The 17,668-nt window shown below is 36.6% G+C and overlaps 3 protein-coding genes and 1 non-coding gene across 12 annotated transcripts; 2 read left to right on the top strand and 2 right to left on the bottom strand.

Moving 5' to 3' along the window:
• The first annotated feature begins 1,761 nt into the window (after positions 1-1,761).
• Positions 1,762-6,899, top strand: LOC133709110 (uncharacterized). Of its 6 annotated transcripts, none has more exons than XM_062134723.1 (9): positions 1,767-2,924; positions 3,772-3,798; positions 3,980-4,079; positions 4,154-4,225; positions 4,582-4,699; positions 5,365-5,447; positions 6,035-6,096; positions 6,178-6,277; positions 6,503-6,899. In XM_062134723.1, the coding sequence occupies exons 1-8, from the start codon at positions 2,572-2,574 to the stop codon at positions 6,275-6,277; spliced, it is 915 nt and encodes a 304-aa protein (XP_061990707.1). In that variant the 5' UTR covers positions 1,767-2,571; the 3' UTR covers positions 6,503-6,899. The 6 variants fall into 6 exon arrangements, with proteins under 6 accessions (XP_061990711.1, XP_061990707.1, XP_061990709.1 ...); XM_062134724.1 differs by having other exon boundaries at positions 1,772-2,924; positions 4,169-4,225; XM_062134727.1 differs by lacking the exon at positions 6,035-6,096 and having other exon boundaries at positions 1,762-2,924.
• A 203-nt stretch (positions 6,900-7,102) lies between these two features.
• LOC133709111 (photosynthetic NDH subunit of lumenal location 3, chloroplastic-like) lies at positions 7,103-8,899 on the bottom strand. Of its 2 annotated transcripts, none has more exons than XM_062134730.1 (3): positions 8,695-8,895; positions 7,749-7,999; positions 7,103-7,430 (listed from the first exon to the last, which is right to left on the bottom strand). In XM_062134730.1, the coding sequence occupies exons 1-3, from the start codon at positions 8,726-8,728 to the stop codon at positions 7,332-7,334; spliced, it is 384 nt and encodes a 127-aa protein (XP_061990714.1). In that variant the 5' UTR covers positions 8,729-8,895; the 3' UTR covers positions 7,103-7,331. The 2 variants fall into 2 exon arrangements, with proteins under 2 accessions (XP_061990714.1, XP_061990715.1); XM_062134731.1 differs by having other exon boundaries at positions 7,421-7,551; positions 8,695-8,899.
• Positions 8,900-9,847: 948 nt separating this feature from the next.
• TRNAP-UGG (transfer RNA proline (anticodon UGG)) lies at positions 9,848-9,919 on the bottom strand. The gene has a single exon. It is a non-coding gene; the product is annotated as a tRNA-Pro (tRNA).
• Positions 9,920-13,390: 3,471 nt separating this feature from the next.
• Positions 13,391-17,489, top strand: LOC133709621 (uncharacterized). Of its 3 annotated transcripts, none has more exons than XR_009846329.1 (4): positions 13,391-13,654; positions 14,216-14,921; positions 15,052-16,160; positions 16,572-17,484. XR_009846329.1 is itself a non-coding variant. In XM_062135416.1 (3 exons), the coding sequence occupies exons 2-3, from the start codon at positions 14,235-14,237 to the stop codon at positions 15,484-15,486; spliced, it is 1,122 nt and encodes a 373-aa protein (XP_061991400.1). In that variant the 5' UTR covers positions 13,391-13,654; positions 14,216-14,234; the 3' UTR covers positions 15,487-17,489. The 3 variants fall into 3 exon arrangements, 1 of the variants encoding a protein (XP_061991400.1); XR_009846328.1 differs by having other exon boundaries at positions 15,052-16,693; positions 17,102-17,482; XM_062135416.1 differs by having other exon boundaries at positions 15,052-17,489.
• Positions 17,490-17,668: the final 179 nt, after the last annotated feature.

The raw sequence follows: 17,668 nt of genomic DNA, 5'->3' as shown, positions 1-17,668 counted from the left end.
TAGCTAGCCGAGTCATAATCAAATTTACTCTGTATGGCCCTTAATGGAAAGTAATCAATGAAATTTACCACTGATTGGGAATTTGGGATTGAGATTACTAACTGAATCCATGTGCTAGCTGAATCATCATTAATTAAGTTGACTCTGCAAGACCAATATGGAAAATAATCTCAAATTCTATCCAAACCAAAAAAAACCAAAAAAGGAAACTTGTCAAATAAATATTTACCAGAGAGGATTGGGGTTATGATTGTGGGCTAATTAATGCGTTTGATTCTGTAATCCTATAAATTTCACAACTTTATGCCTTTTTAATTATTGTTATGCATATTCATCATCGTCTTCCGTATAACCTTATTAGTTTCATAGCAAGAACTTGGACATTTTTTTTCTTTTCCTATCCATTCTACAAGCTTGTATTCTTCTTATCTCCTAGATCTCTAACAAGGTATGGCCATTCTATACGTTACTTTCTTTACTATGGGTTTAGAACAGTTTGTATTTATTTGTTTTGGATATTGGTTATTGATTTTTACGGTTTGAACATGAAAAAATTAGTAATTTATACGTGCCCATTTTATGTCATGGATTATGTTTTCTCTATTTTCGAGTTTTAGGGTTCAACACTAAAACAAGTTTGTAGTTGGGGACTATTTTGCACGGTCCCCTGGAGGTTCAATAGCGAGCCGATCCATACAAACATTACTAAGAATAGGATCACTAATCGTATGTGATAATTGTTGGATAATTCATCTTATTATTTTGTTTGTGAAATAGTACATGTTGCTACCAATACCTACACCAAAACTCGAAACTTCAACATTCGTGTTTCAATCTAGAAGCAGACTTTTTATAAAATGAAGCTTATTATAAAATTAATTTAAATTGGGTTAGTAAAAGCTTGATCATGAGTTCGATTTCTCTCTAATGTAACCTACTAAAGAAATAAAGAAACTTAAACTTATGAACTAAATCATGCATGTGCCTACGACTTTTTAGATCCTAAAAATAGTTAGAGTAGCATTTTATTTGCTTAAGCACTTCATTATAGTACAAACAAAAGTCATATTCTAGCAACTCGCTAAATTCATAATCCTGAAAGAAATACCCTATGAAGTACCTATAATTCTATCCCTTTTTTTTATAATACAAATTAAACAACAAAGCCACAAAGTAGCTCCCGTAGAACAACCTAAATCAGAAAAATCAAAGTAAAGACTAAAGAGCATGAAAGGACAGAGTAAAGAACAACCTAATTCAACCTATAATTCTACCCCTTTCGCACTCTAGAAAGTTTATTTTTTTTTGCTTTAAATCTTAGTATATATCTTATTGTAATATTGATTGGACCAGCTGAATTTTCATTAGGGTGATTTACACTATGCAGAGAAAAGATGAATTATTACAATCTTATATATCAAATCTCACCGGACACTGGAGAATGGTGGGTCATTACTCATTAGTCATTACATGTAAGAACTTTTCTTTATGAGCATTACATGAACAATTAAAGAAAAAAAAAAACAATATAAAAGAAAAAGTTGATGAAAAAAAAAAGGTGAGCAGAAAGCCAGAAAGGAAAGGTGGAGAGTCCACAATAATTGGCATCAAATGCTTATGGGGATTCGCACTGTTGCTGAATTCCAAGATCTGCAACCAGAAAATTAAATTATTCAACTTTACAAAAAAAAATAATAAAAATCCTAAAGCCCTCAACTTTTATTTAGTTGCTCCTGCTTTTCTTAGCTCCCTCATTGGCTGAGCTCCAAGCCCTCTGAGCTATCTCTTTGTCTTTCTTTAAAGAGAGGAGAAACAAACAAACAAACAAACCACTCCTCCATAGCCAAGGGCTCAAGCTTTTCCAAAATAAATAGAGAAAACAAATAAAAAAAAAAAATGGATGAAGAAAAAGAAATGGTACTAACAAAGAGAGAAGAAAGTAGCAGGGTCCTATAGGAGGGAGCATCAGTACTAGAAGTAGTAGTAGTAGTACTACTTGCCAGAAAAAATAATAAGAGTTGGGGAAAGAAAAAATAATAAGAGAAGGGCCAATTAGGGCTCCCGTCGGAAAGTTGAACCCAAAAAGGTAACGCCTTTCTCTTTCTCTCTCTGTCTCTCTCTTACTAGCTAAGCTCTAAGGCGTACCCACTTGGCCCATTACCCGCCATTTGGAGCTCGAGGAAGTTATTGGGTTGAGGAATTTTCATGTGTTTTGGTGAGTAGAGCACGGAAAGGCGTTGTCTTTAGCTTCTGGGGATTGGAGTTTGTGAGTTTGGGGCAAGTTCTCTGTTTTGGGTTTTGTTCAAGTTTGGGGATTTCTGTGCTGAATTTGAAGTTTCTGTTGGTAATTTTCGGTTATGGTGGTGAATTGAGCTGTATAGAATCTAGGGTTTCTGGATGAGCTCGGTTTTGTGGATACTCTAGAGGTGTGATTGGTTGTTAGCGTTGGGTTCACGCGATGGGGAATTTCAATTGCTTGAGAAAGGTTTGTGCTTTGGTTTGTTGATTGTATGCTCTTTCTCTGTTAGAGTGAGGGATTTGCAAGTTGCAAGTTGGAAGCAATAAAGGAAAATGGCGATGGAGTCGAACACCGGGTTTCTACATGATGAGACTTTTGGCTATGGATTGAACCGGCACGCGATATCTTTCCAGTCTGGAGCAATAAACAGCAGCTCGGAGATGATTCCGATGGGGAATTACTTTAGTACTGACCCGGTGATGGGGATGGGGATGATGTTCTCTCCGAATTTGGGGTCAGGCATGGGCATGGGCATGGTCAACCACAGTCCTGTAATTAGTCAACCCGGGACTTCATCAGGGGCTTCTCTGCTTGTTGATTCGGTACCGGGCCTCAAGCATGACACAGGCTTGGCAGTTGAGTGGTCTATGGAGGAGCAATACAAATTGGAGGAGGGCCTTGTCAAGTATGTGTCCTTCAGAATCCTAATCTCTCAGACTATTGTGTTCTATTATGCATAAAAGTGCAACAAGCATGTATAATTTCTTGCCTTAATGTTCATGCTGTTTTTCTCTTGTCCCTGTTGCTAAACTTGTAATACTTATGATCTCTTACAATGCAATTAAGTTTGGCCTATCATGGAGACTCACATAACTGCTCTTTCTGTAACGAATTGTCATCCTCAATGTTACCCGATAGGTGGAACAAAACGGAAACGGGTGCTTGAAACGCTTGTTTCTAGTGTACCGTACGTTTCTGTGGTACAATTATATAAAACATATCATTAATTATCTTCATCATTGACTCGAGAGGTTAATAATTGAGTGTTTAAGTAACCCAGCAGGTTCCCTTAAGCTTTTAATGCTAATATATAATTATTATTGGATGATGGCTGCATAATAAGCAGTCTTCATATTCCATACGGTAAATTGAGCGTCTGGGATGTGTTTCATACCCTGTTTGGGTATGATAGTTCGGAAACGGGAAACAGTGGGGGTTGACCGTCTTAGTAACAGTGGTCATCCTCATAGACTTGTTGGAAGTTTATGGCCTCTGATTGTGCTCATAATCTTGTAGGGTTTATGCTCGTTTACATTATTATCAACATGGTACTTGCATGGTTTGGTTTGATTATTCCTTATAACCAAGTTTTTTTCACAAAAGTAACCATTTGAATGCTGAAGTAGATTGAATTTCTGTTGCCTTAAATTCAATAGTATAACTGATTAACTGTTATCTTAATATGGTGAGTGTCATTTACTCTGTGTTTCTAGAGTTTAATATTCTTGTGCCATTTTTCTTTCTAAATGTAGATTTGCTGATGAACCAAGTACTATGAGGTACATAAAGTTGCGGCAACATTGCGTTATAAACATTTCTGTTTGTTATGTGACCGTTACGATTGTGATCTGAAATGGATTTCTTCAACTTTATTTTCTATTGCATAGTTATCTTTACTATAGTGACTTGCGTTCACGTGTTCTTAAAGTTCCGTTTCTTCTGTCACATTTTTTATTGTAGGTATGCTGATGAACCGAGTATTATGAGGTACATAAAGATTGCGGCAACCTTGCGTGATAAAACTGTGCGTGATGTTGCCTTGAGGTGTAGGTGGATGACGGTAAGCTCTCTACTCTTTACTTAGAGATTTAAATAACAAATTATTCTCTAATCTATTGGTTGAGTAAAAAGTAGTTTGATGTTTTGCAGAGAAAGCGAAGGAAACCTGAAGACCATACTACAGGAAAGAAGGGCAACATTAGGAAGGTATCTTGGTGAATTTGGATAAACTGTGTGTATTAGTAGTAAGATGAACTTAGTTCACCTAAGTCATGCATTTAAATGGTCTTAGTGGAATTATAACTGCGTTGAATGAGTCTTCGGGATTGAACATTGTTGTACTTGTATCCTAACCGAGTGTTCATTGAATGTTGAAATTGGAAATCTTCAGTTGTATACGTGATTTTTGGTGTAGTATTGGTTCGAATTGTACTTCAAGTGAATTACTTAAGCTGTAACACCACAAATGGGTGTCCTGTTTTAATTTATTGGATAAGTGGTTCATATCTTTTGGATCTAATGTTGATTGAAGAACCAGTATTCTAAAGATCAATTTTCTTCAGGATAAACTGGTAGAATCATACTCCAAGATGAGCATACCCTCAGCTCCACAACACAACATGGCTGCATATTCTCTTATGATGCATCGTATGAACCAGAATGAGCGTTTGCAGTGTGAAGGTTAGACAGACATCATAATTCTGACCCATTGTTACAATTTTCTTTATTTGGGTTTTCCATCTGTCTGTCTTTAGTAAATTGTGAAGTGCTAAGAGGAATGAACTTCTAATTCTCCTTATTAATAAATATTAAGAAATTTTCATACAATACAATAGACATTTTAAGCTTGTCAGCTGGACTCTATTCTTGAGTGGTGCATTACTCTGCAGGAGCTAATTGAACGTCATTTTCAACACCTTGTTTTTGGATGGCTTTGATACCTGCATATTTATGGATGTGTTAGAAATAGAGTCCAATTGTAATCACTAAATAACTCTCGCAATGTGTAAAGAAAAAGAAGTCCTAAATGTGTGAAGTTAAAAGAGGAAGACGGTAGTTAAAACTGAACTCCAAAGTTTGATGTGAACAGAAATACAATGAAATAAGAGTTACAATGCTTACAGATCCCAAAAATTTAATACCTGCCACACGAGGGATTGGTTATATTTAGGAAACATAACCAAATATTTTGAAAAAAATAATTGTGCATTGTTATTTATTTCCATTACTCTATGGCCTTTGAGAACCAGCATGTGCATATCATTTTTCACCCTTCTTCTGACTATATTGAACGTCAAATTGCTTTTGATAGTTTCATTGAGGTACTGTTTTTGGATTACTCTCAGGAATAAGTGGGACAGCCAAGCATTTATTGGACCAAAATGCTCAAGCTTTTAATCAAATCACAGCTAACCTTTCTACGTACAAGGTCAGTGACTTGTTGTACATGTTGAATAATTTGAATCTAATTTCCCTGTCATTGCTCCTCTAACAAACAATGGAGGTCACCTGTCAAAATTGGAAAGGGGATGTTTTATGTGAACCTTTGTTATATCATATGGGCAATTGATGTATTATGACAGCAACATTTAGTGCTTCCGCTGTTGTGAAATTTAAATTTGGCTCCTGATCAGCATATATTCAATTGTTATATGAAATAATTGACTTCATTTGTGTAAATATGTCAAGCCTACCCTTTCATTTTAGACTTGATATAATCCAATGCTTTAAATATGAGTCTTGGCCAATGCTAGGTTTTTTTGTGTTTTGTCAGTTTGGAAGATTCATTTAATGGATGAAAGTTGGTTATTCAACGTATCAGGTCCAAGTAACAGTTTGGTGATTCTAATATGATGATTCTTGAAAGGAGTATTTTGTATGCATGTCGGTCTAAATCTTCTTCACTCTAATTTTCCATGTGTTTGAGTGACGATGCACTCATTATTTTTTTCTGCATATTGGCTCGCAATACATGTTTACAAGTAACATGGTGCTGTTATGTCTTGTCACAAACAGTTACAGGACAATATTAACCTCTTCTGTCGCACAAGGAACAACTTAACTGCCATCTTGAATGAGTATGTGCATATATCTTCAGTGTTTATTGTGAATGATGCTAACTTGTCAAATTTTTGATAATTTTGTTTTACTTTTTGCAGCATGAGAGGTATGCCTGGCTTAATGAGCCAAATGCCACCGCTGGATGTATGCATAAATGAGGACCTTGCTAATAGTGTTATCTTGCGTAATACAACTTAGGTAAGCTTATGAGAAATGACATAAACTGACTCATATTTGTCTTATTGTGCATTGCCAGCAAACTTGTGAGGGGGGAGGAAGAGTGTTTTTCATCCATAGGTTGATGATTGTCTCCTCTTTCTTTGCTCGTGCATACTATGAATTCTAAAGCATGAAGAAATTCTGTTAGATTATTTATGCTCGCAATCTTTCTGATTTCTGTTTTAAAATTGCCAATGCAAGCAGACAAATCAACATCTCGAAATCCTGGACTGCCTCATTGTCTGAGCGCACTGTGTATGAGTTTGCTTTTGTTGCCGGGAAGCAGAGTCGCAGATATCTGATGAGGCTTATGCAGAACCCTACTCAATTCTTGGCCTCACTGTCATTTGATCTTAGTGCCTCCAGGCCTGGATCCTTGTGTTGTGTCTAAATATATATTATGTACCCTTATTCTCATTGTGCAGGAAATAAATTAATATAAAAGTATAGTTGCAGCAGCAGGAACTTTTTTCTTGTAAATTTCAATTTATAACTGCTAATTGTACCACTTCACTGCTGTTGGCTAGCATGGTTTGATTTGTTGGTTTGACCATTTTCTTTGACCTTAATGAAGTACTTTGCAGTTCGATGACCATGTAAATCCGTCTATTCCAAAAAAAACCCATGTAAATCCGTATAATGAGACATGAAGAGAACCAGGTCTAGTTGAATACAATATGTGACGGTCCATTGACATTGCTTTGCCTTTATAATCCGTGTTGTGAATAGGCTGAATAGGTATGTTGTGATGAATCCCCCTAGTCCTCTTTAAATGAATTTGATGGTCAAATGACTTGATCTGTGTAGCTGAGTCAAGGAAGGATGTAACATCCTTATTGTGTATTCTAATACTTGGATCAAAGAAATAAAGGAAGAAAACAAGGAATATGAATGAAGGAAAGTGTCTAAGTTTCGTGGTTGTGTAGCACTGTACAAACTGGAGTCAAGTTTTATCTACAAGATGAGATTGCTTTATTGCTCCCTGGCAATATACAGATCAGTCTCACTCTATAACACCAATTTGAGGCATGCATCAAGGCATGAGAACCATCAGCTCCTGTAGAATGACACCGGCCTCGTTGTATCGGTCTTGAGTCAATGGAATGCTACGAATTTTCACTGCATGATCCAACTGTGCAATGAACAAAAAGCGTTTGTCAATTACCTCAACCACCATCTTACTAGTCACTAATGGAACATGCTTTGAACATGTTAGAGCAAGCGCGTATACGTTTGTCTCCTCCAACTTATAACTGAAAAGGAAGAAATGTGGCTTTCATGCAAGGATGCAATGTGATTCAGAAACCATACTAGAAAAAAGTCACTCTGCCTTTGTGATCTTTGCCCAATTGGGTTGCCATTTTCTTCTGGCATGCACCGAAAGATGCTTTTTCAAACTAGGGAAAACAATGAACTACAAACAAGTGCCTTAATTGTTTTAGTGGTTTACCTCTTCGATGGAGGAAAACAATTTGTTGCCAACTTCTGTCAGGGCCTTCTTCTGATCCTTTGGGACGTTAGAGATCAACTGACTTAGATCGCAATACAAGAACATCGATTTGAGGCGTATATCCCTTCCCTTCAAGTCCCACGAGTAAGCGTCGTCCATCAGATCACCACCAATCGACAGCAATTCATAGGCACACTTCTTAATCCTACAAGCAATTCCCTTTGATTGCATATCCACCATTTTATCATGACCTACATATAATGACATTGACAAAGATGATGAATACAAACTTGAGCACATTAAAAAGGCGCTAGTCCCATAAGCACTGATTCCCTCATTGCAAAGAAAAGCATACGCCTTGATTGCAACCTTTGTGCTTAAGAAAAGCAAAATGGTAGTGGCAAAAAGACTCCAAAAAGATGCTTCTTTTACTGTAATGCCTAATATAGTTAACATCATATGGGTAATACTGTTCATAATAAGTTCAACAGTTACAAGCAATTGCATAGTAATTATGCCAAGAACAAGTAGAACAACATTTCCAGGATTATTTGAGAGCAAGAATGGGACTTGAGCTGAAACCAGCTAAGCCACTAGAATGAAAATTGATTCCTATGAGGCTATGATCTATCTAAACCTTTGTTGCTGGACCCAGGAAGTTCATAGCTTTTCCACAACTCCATAATGCAATGGAAAATATCCAGAGGGGATTCTTACCCTCTTTTCTTTCTCTCTTTAAGCTCAAGAAACTGTTGGGAATATTGATTTCAATCCCTCATCCCAAGAAGAAGCATATATCAATCACGTAATCAAATATATATTATGTTCATCATAGAGGCATACAAAACCCAGAGAAAGAAAGAACAAAATTTTAAAGGTAACAAGATTCAAAGCAATAAAGAAAGAATTGAAGAACAGAGATAGTGAGATGATGAGTCAGAATCACCTGGATGGTCTTCTTGAAAACAAGGGAATGTCATGTGCCTGCAGTCTGCACTGTTCAACAGAGAGGCATGAACATATAAATTAAAGTAGTTTTTGAAGCAACAAAATATTTATGTTCGTTCGGTCTTCCAAATATGTATATGTAAGAATGGAAAAAAAGAAAAACAAAAAAACAAGAAGGATGATGGGGATTGAGCAGTGGGATATGAGAAATATCTATGAAAAATTGGGGATGAGCTGGATTAAAAAGTAAAATAAAAATGAATGGTAAATAACTAAACATAAAAAGAAGGGGTGACCCGTAAAGCTCTCTTACTCCATTATTCTGCCTATTTTCTCTCTAAGAATTTTCTTACAATTGTTGTAAAAAGTGGTGGTTACTTTTGTTAAATGTTTTGAGTTATTTTTTCAATAAGAGTGAGTGAGAGAAGAATTGAATCGGAGGAGATTACATGACTTTTTATAGCATATATGTTTTAAATGAAAGTTTAAAGTTTTCGTTATTTAATGATTATGTTCTTATCTGTAGTCTTTCTTTATAGGAAGAATATCTCAAATGGTCAATCAACTTTTACCTATTCGACACTTTGGTCACTCAATTTTTAAATATATCACTTTGGTCACTCAACTTTAACTCTGTTAATCACTTTAGTCACTTTGATAATTTTTTTCATTATAGAAAAAATTATTTGCCACAATATTAAGAATATTTTTGTCCAATCAATTGTGAAAAATTGAGAAATCTGAATTGGAATGATTGAGAGAAGTGATTAAAGTGAGACAAAATGCTCATTCGGTGATTAAAGTGATTGACAGAGTAATAGTTGAGTGACCAAAGTGATATATCTGAAAATTGAGTGACCAAAGTATCGAATGAGTTATAGTTGAGTGACAATTTGTGAAATTCTCCCTTCTTTATATTTAAACTTTTAAGAACAAAAATTTATGTAAGTTTACATGTACGTCTCTTCTCTCTAGTTCTTATTTTCTCAATTTTCTAGTTAATATATCAGATGCTTAAAATGAACGCCTTAACAAAAAGTTAGTAAAACATTGCAACCTAGAGTTTGACCTTTTAGCTCTCTTTTTTTTGGATATAGAAGTGAATAAAAAAAAAATTTTGGATATAGAAGTGAATAAAAAATTAAACAAGTGGGGCATTCCGAGAATCGAACTCGGGACCTCTCGCACCCAAAGCGAGAATCATACCACTAGACCAAATGCCCGTACTATATAGAGTTTGACCTTTTAGCTCTCTTTTTGTGTGCCTTTCAATCTTTTTTTTTTTGATAAGAAAAGTAAAATTACAAGCTTAAACCTCTAGTACAACCCGACCCAATTTGGTCGAAAAGGACCGCATTTCTAACTAAGGGGGAAAAATTAATTTCCCAACAATCACCTGAACCTCTATAGTGTCCTAAGTTTGCTAAAGCATCGACAGGAAAATTTGCTTCTCGAAAAACATGGTTAATGGAGAAGTATTCAAAGCAGCTAGCGATCTTCTTAATGTCTTGAATGATTGCCTTGAATCTCCAAGGAACACCACATTTGTTTTGGACGCAGTCAATTATCAGCTTGGAGTCTCCTTCCACCAAGATTTTCTTGATATTCTTCTCTTTTGCTTTAATTAAACCTTCTCTGAGAGCAAGTGCTTCAGTAGTTGGATGTTGGATCATAATTCATCTATATATTTGTGCCATAAAACATGTAAATTACTTGTTCTAAAGTCCAATTTAATGTTGATTAATCCAATTTCATGTTTTGTAGAAAATCTTGACAAGAGGATAAAAAAGTAAAATTCCGGCAAATTTTCCGTGCACCACCACTTTTGGCGGCACAAGAGGCGGCGCACCACCACTCACGGTGGTGCCATGTATTTTCCGGCCACATTCATGGAGGATGAGTACCATAGCATCTATTCCATTACATCCATTCACCATCATTCTATCTCAACCAAATTCCAACCCTTTTGGTTCCAATTCAACCAAACACTCTCTATTACCCAAAAGTCCATCATCATCAACACTCCAATATTTATCATGTTTTAGGCTTAATCACCATCCCTCACTCATCATTTTCTACTCCAACCTACACCATCACTCCCATGCCATTTTCCCTTAATTTTGGGATCTATTACCACTTTTCTACTCCACCTCTATGCTTCTTGCAAGTTGTGAGCTGCTCCATTTTGCTTCACAACACTATTTCACACCTCTCTCTCCATCTATTTAAGCACCCATGCATTCTCTCAAGGAAGAGAGCATCACCCACACTTAGCCACTACATCATTCTCTCTCTCTATTCTCTACACAATCCACCACCATCTCCTCCACAAAACCTCCATCTCCACCACTTCATTTCCCAACTACATCTCTACTCATAACATCTCACATATACCAAGCATCATCATCATCTCAAGTCTTGAAGAAGGAGTTCAAGGAAGAAGCTAGAGCACAAGAGGAGCCACCACATCATCTCCATGACAAAGTTTCCATGATCAACCACTTCATCATCCTTCACTTGTGATCATCCCTAGTCATTTCTAAACTCTATTCTTTGATAGCTTAATGTTTTCCACTATGTTGATGTTAGTTTATGTAGATATGTGTGAGTAGTCTATTGTTGGGGCTAGGGTTGAAAGTCCTAGCCAAACTTATAATGAATTGATGTTTGAATCTTATTTGATGCAATTTCCATGATCATCTTCACATGCTAATTCAAGAAGTGAATGCTTGTATTTGAATCTAGCTAATTTGAATACTTTGCATTTGTCATTACATGAACAATGTTTAGAGAGTAGCTAGCTTTGAACATTAATAGCATGATAGCACACTAGGTGTGTATGTGAGGGTAGTGAGTTAAAATCACCTAGACCTAGGATTGGTTTGCTTGCTTGATTATCTAAACTCAAACCTTTATGCATCTAAGAGCAATGAATTGATACTTATCCGGTAATATAACTTGTTCTTGGCATTTATCCCGTGGGAATTGATAAAATCAAAGGAGTTTAGGCCTTAGTAGTCTTATCCGGATGCTAAGAGGGTAATTGGATACTTGAGATTGTTATACTTATAGTTTGAACATCAATGCATGCAAGAGAGGCTATGGTGAACAACCTAAAGCTCTAACTTCCATCCAATTTATCACATCTAGTTTAGCATAGCCTAGTTTACATTTTAAGTTTTTATTGTGTGTTAATTTGAGTTTAAACCATCTCCAACACCAAAATCAAACCACTACACCATCTTGCATATATTCACCATGAACTTTGGTTCACTTGTGAGCCCTTGTTTGTGATTTGTACATTTGCATATTCATCTAGCACCCTTTAGGTTTTCTCTAGCTAGAGTGAGTTTTCCAATCCCTTGGGTATGATATCCCCTACTCACAATCCCTACACTATAACTTGGCCCTTATACTTGAGGGTGGCTATTTGGCTAACATTGGAACCGAAGATTTTTCAACACAGCTGGCACCTGCCACAATAGGAATGCCATGTTGATCTCTGATAATGAAGCCAGTTGTAGAAGATTTTACTTGATTCACCGAACCATCAAAATTGATTTTGTGACTATCAGCTGGTGGGGGATGCCATTTAATGATGACATGCTGGTTTTTGTTTGTTTTTTTTCGCACAAACCGAAGATTCATGTATAAATTCCAATAGGTAGAAGCAGCATGAACTACACTAAGAGGATTTAGTGTAGCATTCCTAAAAATTGAATCATTTTTGTCTTTCCAAATTTGCCAACATAACATGAGTATTTTGGCAAATAAATCTTGATCATAAGGATTATTAATAAACAAATTCCTGAAAATTGGGATAATACCTGCACTCCAATCAGTGGTGTCAATTAGACCTGCATATCTCCAAATAGCCATAGTAACATCACAGGAACCGAAAATATGATCCGCAGTTTTATTATCACTTTTGCATAAGGGACAAAGTATTATCATTTAACAAACTAAATCTAGTTAATCTATCCCTAGTTTTAAGTCCTCTTATGATCAACCAGTTAAAATTTTTTACTTTCGGAGGTATATTAAGCCTCCACATTTTCCTTAATGGATCAACATTATGATGATTAAGTTGATCCTTTCCTTGTAACCAAGTGGCAGTTTTGATAGAAAAGCAGCCATTGTCGGGCCTTAAATAATGAATATCTTCCTGATCATAAATAGGAGTAGGGATACTAGTAATTTGATCAACAATATCATGGTCAAACAGTTTATTCCAATTGTTTCCAATCAAGTAGTCAGAGATAGTCTCACTCTAGTTAATATTACCTTTTTGAGAGTTTGAGAGAAGGAAACACCAGAGGAAAGGGGAAAACCCAATTGAAGGTCCAGAAGTTGATGCTCTTTTTCAATCTCTTAAGAACTTTCATCATTCATAACTTCTAGTTTTCATTATGGCATGCAAAATACTGCCATGAAATTCATGATTATGAGAGAAGTCCCAACTAGTACAACAATTTAAATTTCAATTTACAAACCAATTGTTTTTAAAGTGACTGATACCCAAATTTTAAGGTTATTCTCATTCCTAATTCCGCTTGCCACAAACTTTGAGTCAGTATACCATAAACCAAAGAATCAGATGCCTCAGTAAATAGTTAAGAACAGAATTTGGCATCACATCATCTCTAAAAGTACCTTTTATTCCAACAGTGCCTTTTGGTTATGCGATGCGATATACCAAAGCCAACTCCGAATTCTGATTCCTACGAGGTACGAGCACTCAAATAGTCCCACCAAGTAGTCACGTGACATGCACGAAGAGGGTGAGAATTCCAGAGTCTAAAAAAGAAAAAAGATAGAGAGAGAGAAGAGAAATCCCCAAAATCCCGAATTGCGGCAGCGGCGGCCGGAGTAGTACTGGTGGTGGCAACTCCGCGGCGAAGCGGGAAAGCCCCCCAAGTTTCATTCTTTCTTGTTGGCATTGTCTCGTCTTCAACTGGGTATCTTTCCACTCTTTCAAATTATTTGGATTTTTGTTTCAATTTTAACTCTCTCTTTGTTTTGATTGCCTGCTTTTCAAGGAATTTAGGTCTAAAAATTTCAGACTGAGAAACAAGAAAAGAGTAGCGAAGTTTTAAACTTTGAAACTAGGGCCTCTCAGTTTGTTGACTTATGAATCATAATCATATAGATGGGCAATGTTAAAAGAATTTTCAGAATGAGAAAGTTGAATCAATCTCAGAATTGTTTATATTTTGGGTAATGTACATTGTTGAAGAACTGGGAGAAGTTGGATCAATCTCAGAGTTGTTAAGGAAGATAAATGGAAGTCTGGGATCATAAAAGATTATATCTTTTTCATGCCAAGGATTTTTCATGCAAGTTGTAAATGGGGGATTGAGTTTTGAAATTTCAGTCTTTGATACAGCTACTATATAGTTTTAGTGGTGGAATGAGAGTCTATTGCAATGTATTGTAGTGTGGTAACTTGTAAGATGGAGTGAAGGTTAAATTTGATTTGGTCTTACCTTTTTAACCATGTGATTATATTATACTTATAGGGCTAGGTGAAATAAAGGAATGTTTGGAGTTACTGCTAGTGATGGAAGTAGGAGACGTTTACCGCAATGGATGCTGGGCGGGTCATCTACTGGCCAAGAGGGGAAGTCCAGCAATGTTGAAGAAAAGGGCAACCAGCTTGAGGAAGGACTTGCTTCTCAAGAGGCAGAAACTGTGACTGCAAAACCTGGTAAAGGGATCCGGCGTCGTGAAAAGGAAACACTGGGAGAAGGCTTGCATGTTCTTCAAAAGTGCGAGGCAAAGAAAAGAAAGAGAAAATCGACTCAACAAGATGAAGAATTTGAAGGTAATGACTCAGGAGCTGTTCTAGAGAAGAAGTGTAGTGGGCGTGGGAGAAGAAAAGTTCAGGAATCTATTGCTGCAGATAGGCAAAAAGCAAAGGCTCCTGGAAAAGGGATTCATGAAAAGAAAACGTTGGGAGAGAACTCATACATTCTTGCAAAATGTGAGACAAAAAGGATTAATAGTAAAACAAATGAACAAGATACGGATTTTGATTGCAACGTCCCTGCAAGTTTTCCAGACAAGATTGGACGTGGGAGAAGAAAAGTTCAAGAAACAGCTGTCCTGAAGAGACAAGAAGCAAAGGATTCTAGCTGTGGAAGTGGTGAGGAACGAGAAGTCCAGACTTCGAGTGATGATGATGTCGAACTGACAGCAGAAGATTTAGTGATGATTGCTGAAGAGGTTAGTTGCTCTTTCCTTGGCACTAAAGGAAAACTGAAGAATATTACTTCACTACTAATGACTGCTTTTGATAGTACAAAGTTTCTATCTTGTACATGGAATCTAAAGGTTTGCTACCACCGTTGTGCAGTACATAAAAGCTGATAGGAAATTAGTGCCAGAAAAAGCATCAAATCAAAAATGTGAATCAGGCAGCAGACTTGCACTAAGAGTCGCTTCCAGTAGTAAGTCAGATGATTCTATGGACTCCCAAAACTGTAACGCAAGATCACTCATCCAAGATGCTACCAGTTCTAAGCCTAACGAGAGCTCGACTAGTGAAGAAATTGCCTTGAACTCCAGTAGAACAGGGGATCCTGCTCAGGACATGCTGGATCTGTTTTTAGGCCCCTGGCTGAAGAAACCTGTCAAGAAGGAAGCGAGGACTGACATTTTGACAGACGATCTGGCATTTTCCTACAAAGTCGAATCACAAACTCATAGTAATGTTGTTAAAGAAGAAATTGCCCCCATAACGAAGAAGAAGACCAGTCTGAAAGACAAGGTGGCAATGTTTCTTGACTGAATCAGATGTTTCAATCTGTTACAGAACCTCTACAGTACAATGAAGTGTATAGCTTTTGTTCCTTACAAGACACTGAAGATTGATTAGATGCACCGATTAGTCTTCTGTGCAGATTTATCATCTTGCTGCAGATGTTGCTCAGCTACAAATTTCTACTCTCAAAATTGGTTTTCCAGCACAAACCCTAGGATTTGGTGAAAGGGTGTATATTACTTGACACTAGTATCAACTGCTTATTCTTTTTTGTAAATCTTTCGAGTTGAGATATCAGTTAGGTACTTATACTCAAGGAGCTGCTGTTTTAGTAATATAGTCATTCAATTTAGTAAGGTTTAGGGTTTTAGGGTTGTTATTACAGTTCTGGTGAAGCAACCTTCAACATCATTCGGCGTTATTTTACGGCTGAAGTTTAGGGCTTTAGTGTTACTCAGTGCTGTGTTGTTATTCTTATGTTGCCATGTTCATTCTGTATTCTTGTTTTTCTTTGTGCTGTCTTTTGTTTTTAGTTTGTGTTGTCCTTCCTCTCACTCATTGATTGGCTGCATCGATTAGTCCTCTGTGCAGATTTATCATTGCGCCACAGATGTTGCTCGGCTAGAAATTTCTACTCTCAGACTTGGTTTTCCAGCACAAACCCTAGGATTTGGTGAAAGGGTGTATATTACTTGACACTGGTATCAATTGCTTATTCTTTTTTGTAAATCTTTCGAGTTGAGATATCAGTTGGGTGTATATACTCAAGGAGCTGCTGTTTTTGATCTGTAATATAGTCATTCAATTTCTCTGATATCATAAATTTTCTTGCATTACTACCACCATGTTTTGAATATGAAAACTTGTCCTCCTTATGCGTTATTCAGCATATGGAATAAGGTTAGGGTTGTTATTGCAGTTCTGGTGAAGCAACCTCCAACATCATTCGACATTGTTTTATGGCTTAAGTTTACGGCTTTAGTGTTATTCAGTGCTGTCTTGTTATTCTTATGTTGCCGTGTTCATTCTGTATTCTTGTTTTTCTTTGTGCTGTCTTTTCTTTTTAGTTTTGGTGTCCTTCCTCTCACTCATTGATTGACTGCATAGATTAGTCTTCTGTGCAGATTTATCATCTCGCCCCAGATGTTGCTCGGCTAGAAATTTCTACTCTCGAACTTGGTTTTCCAGCACAAACCCTAGGATTTGGTGAAAGGGTGTATATTACTTGCCACTGGTATCAATTGCTTATTCTTTTTTGTAAATCTTTCGAGTTGAGATATCAGTTGTGTGTATATACTCAAAGAGCTGCTGTTTTTTATCTGTAATAGTCATTCAATTTCTCTGATATAATAATTTTTCTTGCATTACTACCACCATGTTTTGAATATGAAAACCTGTCCTCCTTATGCATTATTCAGCATATGGAGCAAGGTTTAGGGTTGTTATTGCAGTTCTGGTGAAGCAACCTCCAACATCATTCGACATTATTTTACAGCTTAAGTTTACGGCTTTAGTGTTACTCAGTGCTGTCTTGTTATTCTGATGTTGCCGTGTTCATTCTGTATTCTTGTTTTTCTTTGTGCTGTCTTTTCTTTTTAGTTTGTGCTGTCCCTCTCACTCGTTGATTGGTTGCATCGATTAGTCTTCTGTGCAGATTTATCATCTCGCCACAGGTGTTGCTTGGGAAATTTCTACTCTCAAACTTGGTTTTCCAGCACAAACCCTAGGATTTGGTGAAAGGGTGTATATTACTTGACACTAGTATCAACTGCTTTGTAAATCTTTCGAGTTGAGATATCAGTTAGGTGTATATACTCAAAGAGCTGCTGTTTTTGATCTGTAATAGTCATTCAATTTCTCTGATGTCATAATTTTTCTTGCATTACTACCACCACGTTTTGAATATGGAAACTTGTCCTCCTTGTGCATTATTCAGCATATGGAGTAAGGTTTAGGGTTTTAGGTTATTGCAGATTTGCAGTTCTGGTGAAGCAATCTCCAACATCATCCAACATTATTTTAAGGCTTAAGTTTAGGGCATTAGTGTTACTCAGTGCTGTCTTGTTATTCTTATGCTGCCGTGTTCATTCTGTATTCTCGTTTTTCTTTGTGCTGTCTTTTCTTTTTAGTTTGACGGAGGTCACGGATGTTACAGCTTCCAAAAGGCTGTCAATTGGTAATTGGTTTGGTCTGGTAAAAATTGACTTCA

Source organism: Rosa rugosa, chromosome 5 (genome assembly GCF_958449725.1).
Source record: "Rosa rugosa chromosome 5, drRosRugo1.1, whole genome shotgun sequence".
In the NCBI taxonomy this organism is placed as follows: domain Eukaryota; kingdom Viridiplantae; phylum Streptophyta; class Magnoliopsida; order Rosales; family Rosaceae; genus Rosa; species Rosa rugosa.
This window is presented reverse-complemented; position numbering and strand designations above follow the sequence as displayed.